The 18,990-nt window shown below is 55.9% G+C and overlaps 1 protein-coding gene across 4 annotated transcripts in view; it reads right to left on the reverse strand.

The window, feature by feature from the left end:
- Positions 1–17,674, reverse strand: part of LOC117645572 (furin-like protease 1) — a 74,331-nt gene extending 56,657 nt beyond the window's left edge. Inside the window, exon 1 of one of the 4 annotated variants that reach the window (XM_034385873.1) lies at positions 17,348–17,669. In XM_034385873.1, the coding sequence (XP_034241764.1) occupies positions 17,348–17,605 (258 nt within the window). In that variant the 5' untranslated portion in view covers positions 17,606–17,669. Of the gene's footprint in view, positions 1–17,347 lie in introns of all 4 variants that reach the window. The other 3 variants (XM_034385872.1, XM_034385871.1, XM_034385874.1) reach the window with 3 other exon arrangements.
- Positions 17,675–18,990: the final 1,316 nt, after the last annotated feature.

Raw genomic sequence — 18,990 nt, forward strand, 5'->3', positions numbered from 1 at the left:
AGTCGCATGAAATTATTTTCTTAACCAAATTTTGTGTATAGTGTATTTAGGGGTCGCTTAATTCATTTCTGACGAGATTTGAACGTGAAAGGCACCCTAAGAGGCGGAGCCAGGTGCGTGAAAGGGGGTAAAACGAACCTTATTGCTGAATTCTCGCAAAACTTTGGATTTGAGGGTTTCATTGGTAGTGAAAATCATTTCTGAGGAGATAAGAAGACAAAAGATATACCCAGGAGACGACCAAACGCGCCTCTTGTGCCGCCTATTGATACTGGCTGCACCCGAGGCCTGCGTAACGATGCATGCCTTGGCGTAACAGCATGACCACGGAAGTTGTAAGTATCACTATCGGTGGCGGCCCAAAACGATGTCTGGTGTGGCACAGTGTCTGGTAGAGCTGGCTGAAGTAGTCAGCGCGCATAGCGCCTCTGCCGTCCTCTCCCGAAGGCGCGGCGCGGTGGCGGCGGCGTGGCGCGGCGAGACGAAGTCGCATGTTTGACGTCGATTTAAAGGAAAACGGCATCGAACGGCATCGCCGGACGAAATGGACATGAAAGTGGGGTCACCATACTATCTCACCACGGTGCCCGACCGGTTCGCAAATGTTCGCAACTCGACTTATCCCTCGTCAAAAAAGTCGCAGACGACGATTTTCGCAAACATTTGAAGACCCGCAGTTTCCACACTTTTCGTTTGAAACCAATTCCAATGAATGGACTGGACTGCTTGATTTTTTGCCTTTCCAAAAACATATAAAACATGTTATTTTTCTCTGCAACAGCGATAGGAGTAGCCTTTCTTACGCGACCCCCGCCAAATGTATCATTTTCTCGCGAAATTGCTCTACTTTGAGGTCGCTAAACGGCAAGTAGTAGTTATTTGTGGTGCAAAAAATGTTCGTAACTGTATAGAATGGTCCTTTTTGAGTTCAAAAACGTCGGTCCCATCCCTCTGGGACAAAAACGGCGAAATCGGACTTACGTGCGACTTTTTCCGGTTTCGCCCCACTGTGCGGCGCGGCCTCGATGAGCTGCAGATAGGATGTACTGCTGTGTACCGCGGGCGGGGGCGTGGCGGGGCGGAGCCAGGCCAGGCCGTCTGGGGTGCAATTCCACAAGCAGATGCGCGGCACTGTAATGTCCTCTCCGGATTCCTGCAGGCCCTTAGAACCGTCCTATCACAAGCTGCCACGCCACACGAAAAAAGACAAGCCACAGCAATTTTTTGAGGAGACAATATCTTTACATTAAATCAGTGAGTCGAAGATGTGACAAATGACCATCATCTAACTAAAATTTATATATGTTTTATTTGCAATTATACATGATCACTGACGAATACCTCGGAAAAGACCAGACTGCTCCAATGAAAGTCCCCTGAGTGGAATTTTTTTTAAGAATCCAAACGCATTAAAATACCTTGCAACTTGGGGAAAAGATTGTTTGATGTGCGTTTTTTTCTCTCCCAGCTCTTTGAAAGCAAGTGTGAAGTGAGTGTGTAAAATCCGGCCTCTTTTTCGTGGACCCCGGCTAGTAAAAACAAAACCTCCGAGTTCGCTCCTTCCGCGCGTCCAGGCACAACAATGGTATGCCCCCGGCAGGTAGGCCGCCCGGCCTGGCCAGGAGCACAATGCTCAGAAATACCAGGGGAAGGGGAGGGATTCACCAGGCACAGCTATTTAGGGTAATGAAACCAAAGCCCCGTTAGCAAAGCACTGTCCCATTCACTGCCATTGACGAGGCCTTGTCCACACAATCGTACACGGCCAGGCAAACCGCCTGCATTTCATTTTTCGAAATCATGTCATGCATCAGAAGACTGAAAATAACGCAGAGGTCTGACTTTGCTGACTACTTTCCAAGCTGAGGTGTGATCAAATTTGGACGAGGGTCTGAACGAAACCCCGGCAAGACTTTGCGCCTCAGTGTATTTTAGCGCAGAGTCCTCGCATTTAATCTTCTGTGCGTTTCCTGAGGACTTGCAGGCCAGCGACACAACGTGCAGAGTAGGCTACACGGGCGAGCAGGGTGCCTGGTCCCGGCTTTAGAAGATAGCCATCGCACTAAGACAAGGCCGGACCCGGCGGGCACGGCCGGTACGGCCAGGCCTAAGGGTCCTAATCCACTAGAGCGAAGCACGTGCGCCCCACGTGGACTCGCCTGCCTTTGAGCGCCATTACACGAGACATTCCAGCCTCATTGCTTCGATGCACCAGCCATAGCAGTGTCGAGAAAAAAGTGTTAAACAAGGTTTAAAGGTCCATGCACGACAGAGTTCCTCCCCTGACCATGGGTCCCACAGCGCGGGCTGTGCAGATGAACTCCCGCCGCGCCACTCATGCATTCAATTTGAAACTTTTGGCGCCAAAGGCGGTGCACACGAGCTGCAGCCAGCGGGCAAAGTGATTCCGAACAGTGCATTCGTCGGTCTGTCTCTCTCGCGCTCGTGCGGCATTCCGTTCAGGGCGCGAGAGAGACGGAGCGGCGAGTTCGGAATCAGTCTGCAGACCGGGGGATGCGACGCGTTCCCTCTATTTTTTCCCCTCTGCGTCTCTTTTCTTTTTCAGGTCACCCCAAGAAAACGGACACATTCCGGAGCTGTTGCGGGCGGCGACACTGTACTTCGGTGTCCTCCGGCCCTTGGGCCCTTCCTGGTGGGCCCTTGGGCGCGACCCTTTCCCTCCGTAACCAAATCTGTGCTTCAATAAACCCAAAAGGGAAGGGCAGCAGGCGCGACTTCAAATCGGAGCCAAAGCGCGATTTATTGAGTCGGGTCCCCCGGACTCTGACTCTCCTTCGCCTCTCTCCGTCTCGCTCTCGGTCAACCCCCTCCCTTCCGCTTCCGTCCATCCCCACATCGCGCCAGAGTTGGCGGCCGGCCAGTGTCTCTCTCTCTCTCTCTCTCTCTCTCTCTCTCTGTCTCTGTGTGTGTGTGTGTGTGTGTTTGCGCCTTCCCTTCCCGCCTGTCTTGTCATCCGTTTCGCTCATTTCAAACCACACCGCGAAAACTGTTCCCAGAAATTTATATTTTTCAGTCACAAGAAATTTTGCTGAGTGCGTACGGCAGCTCACCGTGTTTAATATTATTCTTTTATTATTTAAAATAAAAAGGATCGTTTGGTTTCAACTCTTCTCTGCCCACCCCTCGGCTCAATTTTGGGATTCGTGTGAATGCTGAGGGAAGTCTGAACACACAACGCGGGTTCGCGCGCCCCCAACCCCAACCTTGGCACATTTCCCTCGGCCGATACACCACGCCGAGCGACCCGAAGAGTGCCTCAGTCGCTGTGTCTCCTTGTCGTACGCATGGGGTGTCCCGCGGGGGTGCGAGAGAGACAGCCAAGCTCTTCGAAATGAGCCTGTGAAGGGCGCGGGCGGCACGTTTACGGCGGACAGCCCCCACCTGGGACAGAAGACCGATTCCGAGAGTTCGTCGCTCCGTCTCTCTCGCACTCATGGGGCGACCCGTAGGGGTGCGAGAGAGACAGAGCGACGACTCTCGGAATAGAAGAAAGCGGCGAGGTCGCCGTCAGACACCCCGCGGCCGAGCACAAGGCGGGCTCCTTCCTTTAGGGGCTCAGAAACAACAGCGGCGCGAACTACACAGGTGCGGCCGACACGGCAGCGCCGCAAATCGAAACGTCAGCCGGGCGGCTCCGGAGGGTGGTGGCTGTCTCTCTCGCACCCCTCGCCGACGCGCCGTCAGTGCGACAGAGAGGGTGGTCGGATGCAGCCGGCCGGCCGAACCACTCCGCTTCTCGCCTGGAGGCAAGGCGAGGCAGGCGAACTTCCGGCCGACAGGTGTTCCAAATCCGCGGCGCCTCCCCCCGCGTCTGTCCCGCCGCGTCCCGCCCCCAAGACGTATCCTCCTCCAGTCGATGGCGCGCAGCACTGTTGGTATGTAAAACACGAGCCATAAAAGCACCAAGGGATGGCCGCCCCGCCCCGGCCAATGTTCGACGTCCACCCTTGCGCGCCCAGCCCACGCAAGATGACTTGCAAGTCACTCCAAAATTAAATTTCCCTTTCTCGCCGACGAAACGCGTATAAACCTTTCGACACCAAACTGGTGGGAATCGTCGTCTCGTCCGGGAGCCGGACAGACCACACAGTTGCAGTGCGCCGCCCCCAATCCACGGCACATTTCATTTAATCCTGTTCCGGCCGATTTCCCCGATGCAAGGGCGGGCGGGGCGGGGAGGGCGGCCGGGGTAGGGTTCGATCGGCAGCGCCACTGGGCCAGTCCTGCTAGACGTACCCTCGTTGTCCGACGCCCTTCGACGAGAGCCTCGGACGTTTCCCGACAGCCGAGACGTCGTCGCTGTTCGAACGAGACAACGAGAAACGGTGTCGCTCTTTTAACCACCGCAACTTAGTGAAAAATTAACGGTAAACATGTGCACATTTACAGCGGATTTACCGTAGAGGTTCGGCCGCCTCCACCGGCCTTCTGGCCCACTGTGCGGCGGCAGTAGTTCTGACCGACTCGCATGGACGGCGAAAAGGCAGCAAAAACTAGCCCCAAACTTGACTGGTGTCCACCCGGCCGACCGAAACGCCATGGTTATTCAGGCTTGAGGGGCGCGCCGGCCCGGCCACGCCGCGGCAGAGGCGAGGAGCCAGGGGCCAAGCCCGAACAAAGCCAATAATCTTCGTCACAATTCTTTTTTCCTGGCAGCAGTGCCAGAAAAACTTGGTACTATTGCCATATCTGTGGGGTGGCGGGATTAGCAGGCAAGCCCGGACCGCGCGCGCTCATCCTTGGCCAGAAAAAAAGGGAGAGGAGTAACAAAAAAAAAGTTGAACAAACAACGAGATAATTTCCCGTCAGATAGCGCGCCACTCGTCGCACTCGTCTCGTCCGAAACGAAGGACGAAACTAACCCCGACGTGCCAATAGCGCTCGCCACATTTCAGCGCGGGTTTATTTCTTCGCCTTCAGCTTCCTTGCACATCGCCGCAATTCGTTACATTTCAGCAGAGCGGAGAGGGGGAGGGGGTGCACACACACAAGCACACACACACGATGAAAAAAAAACGTCCGAAGCAAAAACGGTCCCCGCATATAAACTCGGACTCATCTTTTCTCCTTTACGTTTCCCCGGTCGCTGGCAGAGAGACGGGAAAAAAAACTTAGCACACCGCGGGGTTTAATACACGCGGAACCACCAAATACCAAAAAGGGCAAGGTCACCGCCTGCAGCGTAGGCAACATCGCCCTGAGAGCGCACGCCTGCGTTCGGGTTGCCTACAGTGCAGGCTGCGGACCGCCCGGCGGCCCGCTTGCCAGACTTCGCGCGCGCCGCATCAAGAAAAGCTCGGGAAAAAGTTGGGCGTGAGATTAGGTGGGGTGATAAATGGAGACGCGTTCCCGCCGAACTGGAAGGGGGGGGGAGGGGGGGTCCCTCTCTGTCGCACTCATGGCGCGTCCCGTGTGGGTGTGAGAGAGAGAGAGGGCGAAGCGACACTCGGCCTTTAGTAGACCGCGTTATTTCGATCGAAGAGACAAATTATAACAGTGCGGCTGCGGTTCGAAGCTGGAGAGTCCACGCTGGAGAGTCCACGCTGGAGAGTCCACGCTGGAGAGTCCACGCTGGAGAGTCCACGCTGGAGAGTCCACGCTGGAGAGTCCACGCTGGAGAGTCCACGCTGGAGAGTCCACGCTGGAGAGTCCACGCTGGAGACCCCTGACAAACTGAGGGCCAGGTCAACTCGGGGGTAACTCGGGGGTAACTCGGGGGTAACTCGGGGGTAACTCAAGGGGAAGTCGGGGGGAAGTCGGGGGGAACTCGGGGGGAAGTCGGGGGGAACTCGGGGGGAAGTCGGGGGGAACTCAGGGGCAAGTCGGGGGGAACTCGGGGGAACTCGGGGGCAAGTCGGGGGGAACTCAGGGGTAACTCGGGGGCAAGTCGGGGGGAACTTGATCGACTCGCCCAAACACTAGAAATACGCTCCAAACTAGCACCGTTGCCTTTGTCTCGTTGCCCCGATTCTAAAAGTGCCCCTACTTGCCCCTCTAGCTCAGCGGTTCCCAACCTTGGGGTCGCGACCCCAAATGGGGTCGCGAAAAAATTTTGAGGGGTCGCGGCGAGGTGGCTGGGGTCGCCTGGGGTCGCGGTGGTTTCCCGGCTGGCCCACACGCCGAGCACTGGCTGCTTAAATGCCGCAAAGTTGATCAAAACGGTCACAAATGTGTGTAAAAGATCGTGTTTTGGGTCGACTTTAAGCATCCACTGCTTCTGATCCGAGGCGGTAAATCGCCCTCCCTCAACGGGCAATTGGTCTTTGTACCTTCCTTTTGCATGCCTTTGTTACGGAGTGCAATTATCTGCCTCAGTTTGGAAGCAGTACTGCCGCAAAGTTGGTCTAAACAGTCACAAATGTCTGTGAAAAATCGTGTTTTGGGCCGACTTTAAGCATCCACTGCGTCTGATCCGAGGCGGTAAATCGTCCTCCGTCAACGGGCAATTGGTCTTTAGATCTTTCTTTAGCATGCCTTTGTTACGGAGTGCGATTATTTGCCTTAGTTTGGGAGCAGTTTTGCCGCAAAGTTGATCAAAACGGTCACAAATGTCTGAAAAATCGTGTTTTGATCAACTTTGTGTCAAAACTGCTCCCAAACTAAGGCAAATAATCGCACTCCGTAACAAAGGCATGCTAAAGAAAGGTCTAAAGACCAATTGCCCGTTGACGGAGGACGATTTACCGCCTCGGATCAGACGCAGTGGATGCTTAAAGTCGGCCCAAAACACGATTTTTCAGACATTTGTGACCGTTTTGATCATCTTTGCGGCAAAACTGCTCCCAAACTAAGGCAGATAATCGCACTCCGTAACAAAGGCATGCAAAAGGAAGGTACAAAGACCAATTGCCCGTTGAGGGAGGGCGATTTACCGCCTCGGATCAGAAGCAGTGGATGCTTAAAGTCGACCCAAAACACGATCTTTTACACACATTTGTGACCGTTTTGATCAACTTTGCGGCATTTAAGCAGCCAGTGCTCGGCGTGTGGGCCAGCCGGGAAACCACCGCGACCCCAGGCGACCCCAGCCACCTCGCCGCGACCCCTCAAAATTTTTTCGCGACCCCATTTGGGGTCGCGACCCCAAGGTTGGGAACCGCTGAGCTAGAGGGGCAAGTAGGGGCACTTTTAGAATCGGGGCAACGAGACAAAGGCAACGGTGCTAGTTTGGAGCGTATTTCTAGTGTTTGGGCGAGTCGATCAAGTTCCCCCCGACTTGCCCCCGAGTTACCCCTGAGTTCCCCCCGACTTGCCCCCGACTTGCCCCCGAGTTCCCCCCGAGTTCCCCCCGAGTTCCCCCCGAGTTCCCCCCGACTTGCCCCTGAGTTCCCCCCGACTTCCCCCCGAGTTCCCCCCGACTTCCCCCCGAGTTCCCCCCGACTTCCCCTTGAGTTACCCCCGAGTTACCCCCGAGTTACCCCTGAGTTACCCCCGAGTTGACCTGGCCCTCAGTTTGTCAGGGGGAGTCCACGCTGGAGAGTCCACGCTGGAGGGTCCGCTGAACTGGCAGCGCCAGCCCCGGCTGCAGTCACACCATCCCCCCTCGAGATTCATGGAGTCTCTGCCCCGCTCCGGCACCGGAAGCCCAGAAAAATGCACGGGGTCACTTCGCGCAACTCGTGCCTCCAGAACTGCTGCCATAAAATGAAAATTAATTATTTCTGCTGCCTTTTCGTTCCCCGCTCCACTATTTTCAAACCGTGTAAATACACAGGACGAACGAGGCGCCAGAGGAAGACTGACTGAAACAATCAGGCACCTTGGGCCACCTGCTGCCAGCGAGGCAAGCCAGAGGCGCCGGATTTCGAGAGACTGTCGCCAAATTAAGACAAAATCTGATTTACCGCCGCTGCGCCGGCTTCGCCCGCCTCTCCACTCCCGCGCCAGCGCTTTGTAAATGTCACCACCACTGCGAGGAGTCCTGCGAGATCGCCAATATGACCGATGGACGTCCCGAGACGCAGTGCGGAGCAGTGCGCAGTCAGAGCCCGGCGGCCAAAGCCAAGCGGAGCCAAGCAGAGCCAAGCGGAGCTCAAAACTGATGAAGCGACCGGCCATATTTCCCGAGCGCAGTCGCTGGAGATTGTTTCCTCCGGGCCGGCCGTCTCTCCGTCTCTCTCGCACCCGCCGCCGCGCCACACTGGGCGGGCCGCGTGAGCGACGAGGACGGACGAACGGGGACGCGACATTTGTTTCCCGAATAGTGGCGGCCCGTCTCGGAAATAAATATCGACGGTCGATTAGGAAAAAAGCGGCGTCCCTCTCGGCGTCTGGAGTTTTGACCGCCTCCACTGGTCTTCTGGCCCACTGTGCGCCGCGGGTCGGCAGGCCCTGAAGTAGGCCGACAATCGCATTCCGACTCCATCACCACCACAGCGCACTTTCATCCGCCATGCATGTCAGGACCACAGAGGAAAATCGCAACAAGAAAAAAGATAGGAAAATAGCGAGAAAAGAGGAAAAGTTGCGCGTCAGGTAAGACCGTCCTGAAGGGGGGTCCTTTTCTTCCGGGGCATATGAATGCGAGCGACCGGGCCGTGCCGAGCCGCACCGCGGGGAGCGCGAACAGAGCTGAAAAATGTGTGCACAACGTCTGTCTGGTCGCGACCAACAAAGGAATTCATCTTGGTGAACACGATAGCGACGCCTCGCCGTGGCCCCAGCGGCCCGGTTCCGCGCGAGTCGTTCTCGTCGCTCTGTCTCTCTCGCACCTGTGCGGGACGGACCGTGAGTGCGAGAGAGACAGCGCGACGAAAACGACCCTCGGAATGAGTCTGCAGGCTCGCGGCACAGGGACCTCGACGGGGCATTCACGCGAAGCGATCGGAGCGACAGAGGAAGAGAGAGAGAGAGACGAGGGAGGGTACACATTTTCTAACAGGAAAATAATATTTTACACTTAGAGACTTTTTACCCCAGTCCCAGAGCGTTGACCCGAAGTGCACACAATACCAGCAGTGCCCTCGCAACTTCTACGCGCATCACCACCATTCGGGGGTCAGCTATTGCTGGCTGGCTTGCTGCCTGGCCGGCTAACCACCGGCGTGGTCGTGAGCGTAAAGTCCCCTTAGTAGCGGGGCACGGCCGGCAGGGGCACCTTGACCTGCCCCAGCGCCACGGCGCCGCGCCGCCGCGTACGTGGAACACATTCTCCATTTGGCAGCAGCCGAAGCCTCTAAATGCACATTGTGCTCGAAAGTAAAGTTCAGGCCGTGCGCCGCGGCTGCACCGCAAAATATGCGCAAATCACCTATTGTTCTCGAGGTGAGCGTGCGCGTGCGCGCGGCGTAAGTCTGTGTGTGTGTGTGTGTGCGTGTGTGCGTGCGGGTCGCGTCCCATCGGCAATAGGTCAGGGAGGCCAAGCCAGCCCACTACACGAGAAAACGACTTGCACCTTGCAGCTCCGTTCCGAACAGTGTACCTGCACTCGCGCTGTCTCTCTCACACCCGTCCACGCGAGTGCGAGAGAGACAGCGTGCTCGTCCTGGCCGTACAATATCGCAGTAGTGAGACAAACCACGTTGGATCCGCCGAAGGCATCGAGGGCGTGGCGTAGACTGCTCGACCCGCCGGCAGTGGTCTCTCTCCCTCTCACTCGTACTCCCGGGGCGCGGCGCGAGAGAGACAGAGCGGCGAAACACTGGCCGGCCCGCCAGTTTCAAGGTGAGGGATCAAAGGCCGTAATCTGACTGAGCGCCCGGATTACTTGGACCGGATAAGATAATCAGGGTCGGCACCCGTCCGGAAGTCCTTGCGTCGACCCGCGGCGAGGGAGAGAGAGCGGGACGTGGGTGGTTCCGACAGTGACTAGCTCTCTGCCTCAATGGGATTCGAACCCCGGCGCGTCACTCCCGCCCCATCATGAGTAGGTGAATTCAGGTCGGGGTTCTCCAGCATTACTTCTCGCAGAGTTCTCCATTACTTCGGCCAAGAGGTCGCCGCTGACGGTTCGACGAGGCAGTGTATCTCCGCCCGGCTCGCGGCTCGTATTTCCCGATTTCTTGTCATTTTGTTGCAGGCGTGCGTGCCGCGGTCGTAACCATCACCGTTCACGAGCGAGCTACTGCACCATAAAGTCGACCTGCTCGGACCTTATCCAATCATCTTGCTCGCCCCCTCCTCTTTGGCAGTGTAGGGGCGGCGTCATGGCGAGGGCTGCACTGGAGAAATGGACCAGCAGAGCTGAGGGCGTGCGGGGCGGGACTGACTGGGTCTGGCTGGGCGCACTTCCAACTCGTAGACAACTTTTGTTTCAAAGCCCGTGGTGGCCAGCGGCATGCCAGAGGCGACACGACTCGAAATACGTCGCCCACACTGTTACTTCGTCACGCCGCCGTCACGACCACGTCACGAGTGCGCCATCGTCGTCACGTCAGGCGCACGTGATACGTTTGTAACGTCACGCACGGTGGGCGTGGCCCAGAAGACCGGTGGTGGCGGCGAAAATTCAAGACGAATTTCGAGATCCTGGACTGGTCGTGCTTAGCAACTCAAAACTCAAGCCATCATCATCAGTTGCCTCAGCAGGTCGCACCTTCCTACGTCACACCAGGCAGACGTCACGCCAACGTCACGCGCCTGTCACGTCACTCGTCGCGTGACCAGCACGCCGCGCCGTCTAGCCGGCCGAGCCCCGCCAGGCCACTGAACCGGCCGGCGGCGCTAGGCTTGCGTTACCTGGAGCGGCGGCCGTGGTGGGGCGGCACCGCGTCCAGGACGTCCAGGAGGGGGAGGGTCATTACCACGACCTCGAGATGGCGCGCCACGCCGGCCCACACGCGCGTGCAGCAGTAGCCATGCAGGAGGAGGGGCAGCGCACCGCCCCACAGTGGTTCAGAAACGGAAAAAGCTGTGCAAAAGTCCTTTTTTCAACTTTGCGATTAGCCGAAAACGACTTTGCAATGGGTAAGAGGGATGTCAGGAGGGCCCAAAGCCGAGTTTGTTTTGCCCTGGTACCCCACGCACTCGCCAGGACAAGCGTGCCCGTTTCCGCTTCGGCGCTACGCGCGCGAAGCGAGTGGAGCGGCCGAAGTGTTCCGCTCTTTTGGCGGCCGCTCCTTGACGAACATGACAGGCTGGTTAAAATCTAAACATGCAGCAAGGTAGTCCAAACTCTCCTCTTTTCAACGGTGCCTTCAGATTTGCGCTCACTCATTCCGTTCCGTGTTAAATCTCTTTCTTTTGTGTCAATGCAAATCACGGTTTTTTTGACCACTTTTGGAAAAGATTTGCCTGTAACTTGTGTGGAACCTGTCGGAACCTGGAGATCTTGGGCTCATATTAAAGCTTATCATGTCAGCTTTCGAGCGCACTGCGCCGTTTTTGCATATACCTGCATATCCGGCCTCAAAACGGGCCGATGAAATGGATTATACTGACTGATGTCTCTTTTGATAATATCTTAAACCTTTTCCAAAATAATGAAACACAAGGTGATGCACAAATACAAGCTACTTTTGTATGAAAGGGGCACGTCTACGATTTGAAATAACATCGGAAATGAATTCAGTGACCCCAGAAACGTATGAGCAAAGTGTAAACACAGCTTTTAAAACTGAAATTGAAACTAAGTGACGCTAGTAATTAAACGTTACGTCTGTGGTCCAAAGTAACGTCACGAATAGATTCAGCGACCCCGAAAACGTACAAGTACAGTACACATACAGCACCCCCCCCCCCCAAAAAAAAAAAAAATAAATAAATAAATAAATAAATAAAAATAAAAAGTAACGCTAGTGAATAAGCGTTACGTCAATGGTTCAAAACAACGCCAGAAATGAATTCAGCTACCCCAAAAACCCCTGGGGTGAAGTTTTCATACCAATATCTTAAACGGCCTGCCAACAATCTCTTTTGCACAGCTTTTTCCGTTTCTGAACCACTGTGCGCGCCCCACAGTGGGCCAGAAGACCGGTGGAGGCGGCTGAAAATCAAGACGCGTTTTCGAGCTCCAGAGTCACTAAATGGTATCCGAACCGAACGTGTGACCCCACCAATGGACTCCTCGTTCGGAAAGCAATCCATTGGTGGGGTCACACGTTCGGCTCGAGTCCAGGGTAGCTAGCTCAAAACGCGTCGAGAGTTTCGACCGCCTCCACCGGTCTTCTGGCCCACTGTGCGCGGCGTTCGGGTTGCCTACCGCCACGGCGTCCGCCTCGGACACAGACGCGCCTCGACCGCGGACGCCGCTACCGCCGCCAAGGGCAACTTTCTTGGCCGAAAACTCCCCCCGGAAAGCTCCCCGTCGTCGGCGGCCTAGTTCCAGGCTCGCCGCCGCAGCCCGCCGCACCGTCCGGGCCGTCCGGGCCGTCCGGGCCACTGCAGCACCGCAGCGCCGCAGCGCCGCTCCTCCCCCGCAACAAGGAGACCCCCACGACCCGCACTCCGCACGGGCGGCCTCGCCAAACTTGCCACTTGCCGGGCCGATGGCGGCCGATGGCGCACTACCGAAGACACATTCAACTCAATAAGAGAGACCGCATTTAGCGGGGCGGGGCGGGGCGGGGCGGGGCGGGGGGCGCACTGCACGCCGAAGGAGTTGGCAAACTGAGGCGGGGCGCCGCTGGAGCCACGGCAGCTGGAGAAGCAGAGCCAAGTTTAGGTAGAGAGGACGCGCGCAAAGGAACCAAACGACACAGCCACTGAAAAATTCCAGGGACGGATCACAAGACGACTAGCAAAACGCCGCGCCAACTCTCTGTTTTACCTTGCCGAAAAGTTGAGTCGCAAAAGAGGAGTTTTGTTTCGATTTATCTGTTCCTGCGGCCTGCCTTGGCCCACGGCCACTGGGCCACAGCGAGGCATCCGGGGTCGTCCCACGCACGATGCAATGATGCAGAGTCAATGCCACCACACTGGCCACACCGGCTCGGCCGGCAGCAGGACCACGAGGCCGAAAACAACGTCAGGAGCGACACAGTGGGCCAGAAGACCGGCGCAGGTGGTCAAAATCCCGGACGCGTTTTGAGCTCCAGAGTCGCTAAATGGGCCTCGAACGGAACGTGTGACCCCACCAATGGATTGCTCTCCGAACGAGGAATCCATTGGTGGGGTCACACGTTCGGTTCGAGTCCCATTTAGCGACTCTGGAGGTCAAAGCGCGTCTAGAGTTTTGGCCGCCTCCACCAGTCCTCTGGCCCACTGTGCGCGTGCCGGCCGAGTCCGGCGACACGGCGGTACAAGGTACGTCGCGGAGCGCTCCACGACGGCCTTGAGCTGCTCCACCATTTCGCAATTCCGCTTTGCTCCGCTCTAGGCACAGTGTAGGCACGCCACGGGGGAGTTCGCGCAACGCGAGATCTGCAGTTGCCTCGAGCTACCGCCATCCGTAGACCGAATCCGAGAGTCGTCGCTCTGTCTCTCTCGCACTCATGCGGCGTCCCATATGGGTGCGAGAGAGACAGAGCGACTCTTCGAATCAGTCTGCTGCCGTCGAGGACCCACAAACAGCAACGGCACCCATCGCCATTGAGCTGCTTTTAGCACCCGTCTCAGCCGCCAGAGAACCTTTTCTTTTATTCATTTTCCAGCCTTTTTGTCCTCTTTTCGTCCCCGGGCGAGGAGGGAAATCAATCCCTTGACGGAGCAGGTCAATATGCGTCGATGCCGGCCATGCATTGACAAACACCGCGTCGAGGGCGGCGATCGCACATCGCGAGGGTCCCCGAGGGACCTTTTGCCCCGACCCTTTCGAGGCTCCTTTTTTCTGGCATGCAAAACCCAGGCTATGATCGGAGGAGGAACAAGCCAAGTTGGGCGACGAGGGTGAAGTACATTCATTCTCCAGCAGCGGGGGAGAGAGAGAGAGAGAGAGAGAGAGAGAGAGAGAGAGAGAGAGAGAGAGAGAGAGAGAGAGAGAGGTATGAAAACTCCAGCACACTGAGAAAAATGATTGAATGGTGGCATGAAATCTTTGATTCCCAGCATTAAATGTCGATTAACCAGTCCACTTTTTGGTGGAAATCAAATACTTCGATCTCGATGGTCAAAGTTTTTTACTGCAGGCCTTAAACGCTCATGGTGCCATAATCAATCGTGATCAATGCACACGCCTAAAGAAGATCGGTTTCCGTAATTGATTTCCGATTCATCTCCGTGACCAAACAGGTTCCACAGCCGATATTTGCAGTCAAAGAGACTTGCGGGAATGACGTCACATGCCGTCTCAACACACACTGTTTCTTCTCGCCTCTACCCAGTTGTCACGGTAGCTCAGTTGGATCCGTGCCTGGAGGCTGGATGGTAAACCGAGATCGTCCGGGGTTCGATTCCCGGTCGGTGCGTAACCAGTTTTCCCTTGCACAGTTCATCGGAAACTGTTTACAGCTTATTACTAGCAAGGGAATGGACTGCGGGTATCAAATACCGGCGGGAAAGGGATTGCTCTGTGACATTTTTACAAAATTTAGACAGATGATTTGCTTTGGGAACCAATTGAACGTTTGAGCACAGTAACGGATCAATTCTTTGACACACATTGAACTTGATTTAAGGTCGTCGTGCATCGAATGAATTATGGTGTTGAAAGTAGTTTGAGGGCTGGAACCAAACACGCTGATCAAACTGCTTTGAGTATCTCCATCAAAGGTTTGACCAGTTCTATTTTCATTGAAGTGTTCTAGCCTGGGAGTCAAAGTTTTCATCCCATGAGTCAATCATTTTTCTCAGTGCAGGTGAACGGGAGACCCCAGTGCAAACACACGGCCACGGCCGGCAGAAGGAACACGCAAAAATTGAGATGCGCAGCGGAAAAGAACGGTATTCATGATCGAGCTCCACGCAGCCACCAGAAGTCTATCGAACTTGCCTATGCGTCAGCCAGCCACGACGGCGTGGTCAGCATCGGAGGCGATATGGAGCAACTAGACCAGACGTTGCCAACTTCAGGGTGAAAAAAACAACGTACCTTATCGAAAACGGTTAGTATATTTGTTTTAGACCGTTTTTAAACTGTGAAAAACCATGAGTGAATACCTCTGGTACCAAGATTAAATGATCCTTTTTAGAATAATTTAAGTCATGGTTTGGTATTACTTCCAAAAAAGAATTGTGTTTTGTGTTGAGGGCCTTGACCAAAGTGTGCCTTTATTTAAACTCACAGTCTGCCCGACGGCCACGGCACTGGCAGCCCCGACACTTCTCCGCTAAGTGGGCAGCGGCCGGCGGGCAGTACCGCTACTACACTGGGGGGCATGAGGTCGGACACGAACAAAGGAGGAGCACTACGTTAGTCAAATTGGGGGCACGAAAATCACGCCTCTGCCGCAGAGTCCCTAGCCGCTCTGCGTTCTTTTCAGTTTCGCTATCAGCGTGTCCGTCGCCTGCACTGCGCGATTGAACCAGGCCTTGCACCCGAGGCGTGCCGTTCGCGTATTACGTAACGCCGGCTCTGCCCGCGTGAGCCTGCGAGTGCGAGAGAGACGGGCGTCACTTCCACGCGTGACCCAAGGTCGGCTCGCGCGGGATGCAGTTCGCTATCACTGGAACACTCCTTGAGGAGAACGGGCGGAGAAGGGTGGCGGCGGAAACCAACAATCATTATTAGTTTTATCGCCCACCCGTCGCTTGCAACACCTCTCCCCCACCCCCCTCTCTCTCTCCATCCCAGAGCGCCCCGTAAGTGTGAGAGGGACAGTCAGTGTGGGCGGGGTGACTTTAGCGAGCAAGTTTTAATTGTCACCTACCCGGTCGTCAATACATGACGCATCGTCACGACATGGAACACGCAAATTGGTCAACCTCTCCGTTTTGAAAAAAATAGATAATTAAAATTGAAAATATTGAGTTCGCCCGTGCTGGAGGCCAGATTACTCCGTTGCTATTCAAAGCGCCGGTCGGCCCGGAAACGAAAAAGGCCAATTACCGAAACGAGAGGCGAACTCTTGCCACCGTCATCGACTTCTCGATCCGAAACTTTCCTATCAGAGGAACACTCGATGCGCGAAGCGTGGGGCCTCGTTAGTCAGTGCAGTGTGCCGAACACTGCAGCTCTCATATCACCGCCGAAGTGCTACTGCTTTTTTCCCCCGAACCCAAAAAAAGAGTTGGACAACTTTCCCAAACGTCTGCAGAGAAATGGCCGACTTGGATACGTCAATCTCTGTTTGCTGAGCGAGCCTGGTTCAGCCCGTATCAGCTGTCCCAACAGGCCCGGCATGGCAACGAGTGGCCACGGGCTGGCGGGCGGTCTAATTCGGCGCGCACTATACAAATGAAAAAAACAAAAAAAAAAGAACAAACTTAAAGTCGCCTCCAAGACGACGACGATGATGATGATTTCATCGGTTTCAACGGAGTGCGAGAGCACGTAACCGTTTATGTTGCCTCAAGGTGAACGCGACGAGGCTTCACTGGCTTCACGTCTTCCAGGCGGAGCGCGCAGCGAATCCCTTGTTTTCGGCACACTGGCAAAATATCGACGGTCAAAATCAACTGACAAACAGCAGGTTGACGTTTTTGTTTAAAAATTTTGGAGTATTAATTTTGGTTTTAAATAAAAAAAAATTACACATTAGAAACTTAAGTGAGGATGCGACTTTCAAATGCATTGTGTACAAAAAATTCTTACTTAAAAATAATAATTACAGTTAAAAAAAACTTACAAAAAAAAACTTACAAAAAAAAACTTACAAAAAAGAACTTACAAAAAAAACTTACAAAAAAAAACTTACAAAAAAAATTTGACTCATTTGTTAGCGGGTGTAGGGCGTACTCGAGCGCACGTGGCCTCACGACGCCCAATCATCACCTTTATGACGGCTTTATCTGACTCACGGACTCGGGGGAAACACGCGGCAGTCTTCCACTGCGTCTCGACAGCACAGGTCGCCATGACGACACTCTACACTGAAAACGCCGCGACGTCAAAAAGCAAAACAAACAGAAATCACTGCCGACCGTGTCGGCAAATACAGACGCAGGTATGGAAAAGGGACTCGAAGATGGTGATAAGATTAGATTGACAGGTTTTTGAACGGCGGCGGCCACAAGATATAACCCAACACCATCGTCCAAAACATTACGTACACAACAACAATTAGGGTAAGGAGCTGAGCTAAACATGAATCACTAGTCACTGGTTCCCGACATGGGATTTCGCTCATTTAAATCCGAAACTGCACATCCGATTTTTCAAAGCTTTGTTCGTTCGTATTCTACTCAGTTGCCTTCATTCTTAAGGCGACAGCTTTGGTTCTTAAAATAACAAACGCCACTTGTTGGTTACGTTTACCGTGTAACTATTCCCACAGGGTGGGAGGCACTACACCAAGCGGTTTGTTTCGGGACACCTGGCCGACATAACCTCTCGCCGGTATGAGAAACTCACCTGTCCGAGGTTGACGAAGTCGTGGCGGTCGGCGACGTCCTGCGCCTTCTCCGGGCCGCCCTCGATGTGCACGGCCCACTGCGACGAGAAGTGGCCGTGGCCGTCGCCGAGGCCGTCGCCGCGGCCCTCCGACCCGCTGGAGTCCGGCTCCAGCGGGGCAAGGTCAAAGTCAAGGTCGTTGTTGAGCCTGGTGGGCTCGGCCGCGATGCACTGGGCCAGCAGTGCCGCCACTGCCAGCCACAAACACGTCCGTCTCATGGCGGCTCCGGTCCGCGCAGTCCGCGCACAAGCCAGCCTGCCACTGGCCGCCGCGCCGCCACTGCCGCCACATGGCTCTCGCGGCGCAAGCAGCGCAAGCGGCGCAAGCGGCGCAGTCCAAGACTCTAGCACACACACACGAGCGGCCCCCGCCGCCGAACCGCCGCCGGCGTGGCAGAGGCCCGCGTCGACGTCCGCGCCGCCGGGGCCGGGGCCGGGGAGGGGGCTCGAGGCCGGGCGTCGTCGCGGACCGCCGAGGCCGGGCAGGCCGCCGCCCAGGCCGCCGCCCAGGCCGACGGGCATCGCGAGGGAGGGAGGAGGTCGGGGAGGTGCGGAGCGTGGCGCAGATCCGTCATTGGCGCATCCTGTTGTCAGCGAGGTCCTGGAGGATGTCCTGGAGGCGGTCCTGGAGGACCCGCGGACGCCGCGAAGCTCGCCGTCTGGAACACGCAAGCAAGGGCAAGGTCAGGGCCACTGCTGCACACGCTGCGCCAGCTGATGCAGGGAAAACAACTGGCGGTACTGGCGCCGGTCTTCTGGCTCACTGCAGGGTGCCGATAGCTAGGTCCCTGTCCACCGACGCACAAAAAACACTATAAAACAACGACACCAATTCGGACAAAATTTCAAGTCAAGCGGTATTCGAACCAGGGAACTGCATCCCGTGAGACCCAGTGGCGCCCCGATGACAGGTGTGGCGGTGAGTGGCGGGATGGCCGGGGGCCGAACACTGAAGCCCACTCGTCAAACTGTCGCGAAATGCCATCACCCCGGGGCGGACCGGGCGGACAAGCCGCAGCTGCTGCTCCCTCGTTAATCAGCCCGAAAGCCAGATAGGCCTGACCGCGCCGGGTACCGCGGGTAGGGACAGACACTCCTGGATCGCTCACCAGGAAGGGCCTTGTTGCCACCACTGTAGGAGTTTCGTCTGCAGTCCGCGGCCCAGTGCGCAGCGGGGCGTCCGGCCGCATCACGCGACCGCCGGCGTTGCGTCACCTCGCTAGGCCCACTACACTGGTACGCCGCCGGGCCGCGGATGCGCGCCAAATTCGAGTGTGTGTACCACAGCAAGCGCGTTACCAGTGTCGCCCCATCCGCCGCGTCCAAAAGAATGCGCGCCAGCCGGCGCACAGTGGGCCAGAAGACCGGTGGAGGCGGACAAAACTCTAGACGCGTTTTGAGCTCCAGAGTCGCTAAACAGGCCTCGAACCGAACGTGTGAACCCACCAATGGATTCCTCGTTCGGAGAGCAATCCATTGGTGGGGTCACACGTTCAGTTCGAGTCCCGTTTAGCGACTCTGGAGCTCAAAACGCGTGGAGAGTTTTGTCCGCCTCCACCGGTCTTCTGGCCCACTGTGCGTCACGCGGCGTCACGCAGCGTCAG

The sequence above is a fragment of the Thrips palmi genome, unplaced genomic scaffold (assembly GCF_012932325.1).
Source record: "Thrips palmi isolate BJ-2018 unplaced genomic scaffold, TpBJ-2018v1 HiC_scaffold_18, whole genome shotgun sequence".
In the NCBI taxonomy this organism is placed as follows: domain Eukaryota; kingdom Metazoa; phylum Arthropoda; class Insecta; order Thysanoptera; family Thripidae; genus Thrips; species Thrips palmi.